General features: G+C 32.4%; 1 protein-coding gene across 1 annotated transcript; it reads left to right on the top strand.

The window, feature by feature from the left end:
* Positions 1-2754: 2754 nt before the first annotated feature.
* Positions 2755-6918, top strand: LOC120114198 (probable serine/threonine-protein kinase PBL25). Its single transcript, XM_039135179.1, has 5 exons — positions 2755-3070; positions 4425-4633; positions 4722-4911; positions 5360-5751; positions 6637-6918. Exons 1-5 carry the CDS (start codon positions 2755-2757, stop codon positions 6916-6918), a joined length of 1389 nt encoding a protein of 462 aa, XP_038991110.1.
* The last annotated feature ends 636 nt before the right edge of the window (positions 6919-7554 follow it).

Below are 7554 nucleotides of genomic sequence, written 5' to 3'. Positions count from 1 at the left end.
TGGATGCTCGGGTGGTTCTCCAGTTGATCAAGAAGGGCAACGTAGTTATTCATCCTTTGGGGACAATTATAGAAGACATTCGATGCCTTAAAACGTTCCATTGGGATCTTGAATTCCAACACGTCTACCGGGAAGGAAACTTCTGTGCTGATATTCTTTCGAAAATGCGGTGCTCACTCGAAGAGGAGTTGGTTATCTTTGAAGTTCCGCCAACAGAAATATAATCCTTCCTGAACGCTGATAGCAGGGGAATATCATTTCCCAGAGGCTTCATTGTAGGCTAGTTTGTTTTACATTCCCGTTGTAACAAAAAAAAAAATCCTCTTCCTCATATAAAAAAAGACTTCCCATCTCATCTCGGACATTTTCGAGATCCTGAACGAAAATTAAAAAATAGACCCTTATAATAAGAAATTATATTCTATTATTTTTAAATAATTAATTTAATATTACATTAATAAATCATAAAAGAAATGATTAATTTTTTTCCAAACATTATATTCAATGTTTTGTTAAGAAAACATTTTAAATACAACTAAGATAATATATAAAAAGATTTGAATGTATGTATGATATGGAGTTTGATTTTGAACAATAAATAAAAAATAAAGAATAGTGTATTAATTTACGGTTAGATTGAAATTGAAGAAGATTAAGAGTTAAAAATATATGATAAGCTGAAGAATGTAAAAATTAGCTGTCCCTATTCTCATATGTCGGGGTAAGGGAGAGGTAGGGTAGTAGGCTGCCCCCAACGCCAGGTTGAGAGCAGCTTTCGTGGAAGACCTCCAATTATGAATTGCCCACCATGAGACTCGATCCCACGACCACAAGATTAAGAGCCTTGCGCTCTACCAATAGAGTTGGACGAGCAATTACAAGATTATAATAAAAGAGAATCACAAGATTATATTTAAATCGAAATTAAATAAAGGATAAATTACATCATTCCTCACCGAACTATACTCTCTCTCCTATTTAATTCATTGTACTTTTAATTTTTCTAATTTACTCGTTGAACTTTTGAATTGCTCCTATTGTGATCACTTTAAATTATTTTATTATTATTTTCATATGGCAAGACATTTTATTATTATTATTATTATTATTATTATATTATTATTATTATTATCATCATTATTATTATTATTATTATTATTATTATTATTATTAATTATCATCATCATCTAATATAAAAATAATTTAAAATATAAATAAAAATAGAAGGTGATCATATGCAATCGCCGGCTTCCGTCGATCGCCATAGATGGCGGTCGTTCGGTCTCAAATGGTTCGCTTTGCCTCGACACCCTAATCCAAATTCGACCTCCATTTTGCCGGAACTTGCTTCGAAGTCCACGAATTGGAGATCAAAAAGTGAGGAAGTCAAAATGTTTCAAAATATATTCGTGGATTTTGGGTTTTTTTGGTAAAACAACCACTAAATTCGGACTCAAGGGTCGAGGCGAACCGACCATGAAATTTGGACTTAACAACCACCATCTACGATAGTTGACGGTGACCGCGGTGTCATCCGACCACATTATATTTTTATTTTATATTTTAAATTATTTTTATATTAAATAATAAAAAATTCCAATTGTACGAAAATAATAATAAAATAATTCAAAGTGAACAAAATAGAAATAATTCATAAGTTCAATGAGTAAATTAGAAAAATTAAAAGTACAATAAGTAAAATAGGAGAGAGAGTAAAGTTCAGTAAGAAATATTGTATTTTGCCCTTAAATAAATTAGTAAGAGATAGAAAAAATAATGAGAAATTGAGAATTTTATGGAGTTGACAAAATTAAGAGAGTATATTCCAAAAAGTAGAAAATAGGGGTCCTGAGCAATCACTCAGGGTGCTCTCCTATTAGCTAACTCTGATCAGTACTAAGAGTATGTATATAGATCATCATGCAAACCTGTAGAGGGGACTCTCTTGATCTCTTTTTATTCCTCGTCATCTTCTTCGGCTATTATGTTATCTCTTTCTCTTCCCTAAATAATTGTATGTGCCTCTCTATCCAAATCCAAATCAAAAGATACCAATCATCAAAAACCACCACACTTCCATTTCTCCCATCAGCAAGCAATATAACAACCAATTTTTTCATCCATCCATTCTATTAAGCAAATTAAGTAGCTATTGCTTGAGTTTTATATTAACATAATATATATAATTAATTAGGTCGTTTAATGCTTTGGTGCAGTGTTCAATTATAACCCATCAGTGCATGATGTTGAACATATTTAGTATCGTCTTATACATGACCAAGTCAATTATGTTTTGTTTTTCCTTTTTGACTATAGTTAATTTCACGTGATAAAATATGGCCCCAACACAAATGATAGTGCATATATGAAATGCTGGCCACTCTTTTTGCTTCTATTAATTAAATTTTCAACACAAATGATAATGCAATATATGAAATGCTGGCCACTCCTCTTGCTTCTATTAATTAAATTTTCCACAAAGAAAGGAATAAGCTGATTTCTCCTCCCTAAAAATGAAACAGAAATCCTAAGCCAAATAATAAGAGTATGACATATTTGGTTTTCCACAAAGAAAGGAATAAGCTGATTTCTCCTCCCTAAAAATGAAACAGAAATCCTAAGCCAAATAATAAGAGTATGACATATTTGGCCTGTTGGTCCCAATTATAAGGCCATAATTTCCTTTTGTTGGGATTTGTCCCTCCTCTTGTAGGGTAATTTTCCTCTCCACGTTCATTTGTAGGTATAGAAGAAATGAAGTGTTTTCCATTTTTTTCTTCCCAAGACAAGGCTGTTAAAGGGGTAAACAAATCCGGTAAAGAGCCCCAGACTTCTAAATCAATTCCTAATCCCCCACCTATTCAAAACAAAATTCCTAATCCCCCTCCTATTCAAAAGAAAATTCCTAATCCCCCACCTCTTAAAAGGAAAATTCCTAATCCCCCACCTCTTAAAAAGAAAATTCCTAATCCCCCACCTCTTAAAAAGAAAATCCCTAATCCCCCACCTATTAAAAAGAAAATTCCTAATCCCCCAAAAAAGCCTCCTGTTTTCCACCAATCGTCTCCGGGTAATGTTGTCATGCTGATATAATCCATCTACTATTTCTTTTTAACATTTTTAGTCCTTTACTTATCGAAATAAGTATGTTCGATCCTGTGACCAATTTTTCTTTTTATCAATTCCATCAAATAGTTTAACGCATATGTTAGAATTGGATGACGTTGTTAGTAGTTATCGATTGGCTATGATAGAGCTTGATTGATTTGTGCGATTAGTAGTAATTTTTAGGTGCGATCATGTTGTGTCATTGAACATTGTTTTATTTCGCATTGGGGTGTAATCTTTTTAGGGTAAAGTACACATATGGTCCTCCGACTATAGGGTACTGCTTTATTAAGTCCCTCGATTATTAAAAGTTACGAAATGGTCCTTTGGCTATAGAGTGTTGCATTGTTGAGTCCCTCGACTATTAAAATTTACAAGATGGTCACCTGATTATTCATTATATTCCAAACTCTTCATTTTCTGTTAAAAAGTAGACTAAATTCTGAGTTGAACGTTGACTTGTTGACTGTGATATTATAAAATCTGATCCTAGAATCTCAAATGATTATCATATCCTAGTCATTATGTTATGGTCCAGCTTAAATAACCATCAATTTTTAACGGAAAAAGACGAGTTTAGAACATAATGAATAGTCGAGTGTCCATTTTGTAACTTTTAATAGTCAAGGGACTCAACAAAGTAATATTCTATAGTCAGAGGATGATTTTGTATCTTTTAATAGTCGAATGACTTAATAAGCAATACCCTATAGTCAGGGGACCATTTATGTACTTTACCCATATTTTTTTTATTAACTTAAGATTTTTTTAAATAATTTTTTTGGTAATTTTTTAGCCTTTGGTTAACATTGCTTACGTTAATAAATTTAGAGTAAACTGTACATTTAGTATCTAAACTATTACTTTTGTCCCGTTTTGTCGTACCTAAAGTTTAGTTTAGTATTTTCAAAAATTAAAAAATAAATAAAGTTTAGTTTAGGTTTTATTTTGGTACTCCCGCCATTAAAAACTAATAGTAATTTTGATGTGTCACCATAATGTAATGTCACGTCATCATTGGAAAAAATAGAAAAATATCACACCACCAGTTATGTTTGTTTTTTAACGACGAGTACCAAATTAAAACGTAAACTAAACGTTATGTATTATTTTGAAAAACATTAAAATTTAGATACTAAAACAGAACAAAAGCAATAATTTAAGTACTAAACATATAATTTACCCTAAAATTTTAATTTTGGCGCCCAAAAGGAAAAGTTTAACGGGACATCTTTGTGGTATATAAATTGTCATTTTTTTTATAGATAATTAGACAATAAACAATACATTTTCCCGCTTTGTTTCAAAATCAACAGACGATAAAGTTGTTAAACCAAAGGCCTCAGTACCTGAACCTCCAAAGACTAGTGATGGCCCTAAAGTCGACGGTAACAAAACTGTTACAGCACAGTCTTTCACCTTCCGTGAATTGGCGAGGGCGACCAGCAACTTCAGACGAGAATGTTTGATAGGGGAAGGTGGATTTGGGCGAGTTTACAAGGGAAAACTTGATAAAACTGCCCAGGTGAAAAACGTTTGCCTTCATTCATCAGCTTATATAAAAGGAACTTATTTGGTCACCATGGGTTTACTTTACCTGCCTCCATTTTTAGGTTGTGGCAGTGAAGCAGCTGGATCGAAATGGATTACAAGGAAATAGAGAGTTTCTTATTGAGGTGTTAATGCTAACCCGCTTGCACCATCCCAACCTTGTCAATCTCATCGGCTATTGTTCCGATGGAGATCAAAGGCTTCTGGTTTATGAATACATGCCTTTGGGATGTGTAGAGAACCATTTACTTGGTACTTTTTTGTTTTCATTTCATCTCTTGCATATTAAATTAAGCATAATATATACCAAAATTACCAACAGTTTTCATCCAATGAAGACATTTTTTTTTTGACATTATGTCATGTCAAAATTAGTCTCTAACGTTTGTACAAATGATCATTTTATTTTTTATTCTTTTTTTAACATTTTAACGGTTAACATTTTACTTTTGGTCAAATTGCCTATGTAGATGAAAACCGTTAGTTATCTAATGATCAACGCATATTATTGACGTGATATTTTTACATGTGTTAAATCTTGTGTCATATGTCATGCCACTCAAGATGATGACGTGACACTTGTCATATCATGATTAAACATATATAAAATTATCAAGTCAACAACATGTGTTGACCGTGAGTGAAGTAACGACTTTATACAAATAATGCAATAGATATTTGGGAATCTTTATCATGACAGATATCAAACCACATCGAAAGCCATTAGATTGGTACACAAGAATGAAGATAGCATTGGGTGCTTCAAAAGGATTAGAGTATTTGCATGACAAGGCAAATCCCCCCGTCATCTATCGAGATTTAAAGACGTCCAATATATTGCTGGACGAAGAGTTTAATGCCAGACTCTCTGATTTCGGATTAGCCAAGCTAGGACCCGAAGGGGACAAGACGCATGTGTCTTCAAGGGTCATGGGAACGTACGGTTATTGTGCACCGGAGTATCAAAGGACCGGACGTTTGACCGTCAAATCCGATGTTTACAGTTTCGGTGTTGTTTTGTTGGAGTTAATATCCGGAAGGAGAGTCATCGACACCACAAGACCAAACCAAGAGCAAAATCTAGTTACATGGGTATGCCGTTTTTTCTCTCCCTTTATTTATACGTGATGATAATCATAGATGAATATAAAAGTTTATGTTAAAGAATAAACTTATAATATTTTAAAAATAAAAAGACAAATTTATAAAATCTTAGGGAGATAAAAATAAATTATTAATAAAAATATATATGAGAAATAACAAATTTCAAAAAGATAACCACCCTCAATCGATCATTGTGGATAAAACAGTACATTAATAAGCATCAAACAATGCTCACTAGATTATTTTACTAAAACAAACATATAAAACCATAAGGTAAATTATGTGTTTATTATCTAAACTATAAATTTTGATTTGTTTTAGTACCTAAGCTTTCAATTTTTTTAAAATCATACCTAAAGTTTAGTTTTTATTTCATTTTAATACCCATGTTCAAAATTTAACGTTAAGTTTTGAATTTTTTTTTGAAAGCTTAGGTACTAAAACGAACCAAAACTAATAGTTTAGGTACTAAACATGTTAAGTTTTTAACGGTGAGGGTACTAAAATGAAACAAAAACTAAATGCTATATATGATTTTAAAAAAATAAAAATTTATATACTAAAACGGAGCAAAACTAATCAATTGATGTGCAATAGTTCCCAGGTCAGTATTAATGTGCAACAGTTCCCATGTCAGTATTAATGTGCAACATCAGTTTTCTGTCGCTCTCAGTAGTGGTAGTTAACGTCGAATGATTGATTTGCTATAAATCGATAACATTAGTGATCAAATTATTAGTTTTGAAACTTCAATGGGGAAAAGAGAAACGTACTGAAACATGAGTGACTATTTGTATGATTTACGTTAATATTAATTAATAAACTGGTTTTTTAAGAATAATTTAAACTATTTGTGACTCGTATTCATACCAGGCTGAGCCAATTTTCAAGGTACGAAGTAAGTTCCCACAACTGGCTGATCCACTTCTTAAAGGAGATTTCCCAAAGAAAGGCTTGAATCAAGCAGTTGCACTTGCGGCCATGTGCTTGCAAGAGGAGGCAACTGTACGTCCACTGATGAGCGACGTTGTCACGGCTCTAAGTTTCGTCGGAAACAGTCCACTGGTTGAAAACACCGATGTCTTCTCATCGGATCCTTCCTTATCCGACCAGTTGGTCGCAAAGGGGGGAAGTCACGGTGAAGATAGTAGCTGAATCCACTGAATGGAGTTCAAGTACTTTCAAGCACACTTCATATTATACGCTGGCGGATTTTGAGATTCAATTTTGAGGCTGATTATTTTTTTTAAACATTTGGAGACTTAATTAAAAAAATTAAAATTGAATCTCAAAATCCGCCTCAAAATTGAATCTCAAAATCCGCCAGCGTATAATATGAAGTGTTTGTTATTTATGTTACATTTTCATATTGGAATAAATTGTTAATTTTCGAGCTTTGAATGAGAAATTGATCGAAATGTTGTTAAGGAAAATATGGAATTAATTGTTGGTTCATAAATGTGCAGACGTGCACGATGTGGGTAACGTGAATGTCCTGACCAGTCTATCTCTTTGTGGGCTTGCGGATATTTTAACCTAAAGGTGAAATAATTTTTCCTCAAATAGAATATATCTTTTCAAAATCTGTTTTGGAATTAAAAGCATAAATATTAAAAAGGTTCCTTTAATCAAAATAGTAATTTTGGAAATTGCTTGATTCTCATTAATGCTTCATTAGGTCAAAAATTTCCAATTGTACATTTTTTGAACTCCCTATAAATAACGTGTTAACCTACTAGGTTAAACACATATAAAAAACAACTCAAAAACGAATTCAAAGGAATTATTTTT

Source organism: Hibiscus syriacus, unplaced genomic scaffold, assembly GCF_006381635.1.
Source record: "Hibiscus syriacus cultivar Baekdansim isolate YM2019G1 unplaced genomic scaffold, ASM638163v2 tig00110221_pilon, whole genome shotgun sequence".
NCBI classification, from domain to species: Eukaryota; Viridiplantae; Streptophyta; class Magnoliopsida; order Malvales; family Malvaceae; genus Hibiscus; species Hibiscus syriacus.
Note: the sequence above shows the minus strand (reverse complement) of the source record. Positions and strands in the feature narration are given on the sequence as shown.

Excerpts from the sequence above, each read along its gene's own strand:
- LOC120114198 (XM_039135179.1), top strand. The coding sequence starts at position 2,755 with ATGAAGTGTTTTCCATTTTTTTCTTCCCAAGACAAGGCTGTTAAAGGG. Across the intron at positions 3,071-4,424 it reads TTTCCACCAATCGTCTCCGG|ACGATAAAGTTGTTAAACCA; the intron begins GTAATGTTGTCA and ends CAAAATCAACAG. Across the intron at positions 5,752-6,636 it reads AGCAAAATCTAGTTACATGG|GCTGAGCCAATTTTCAAGGT; the intron begins GTATGCCGTTTT and ends TATTCATACCAG.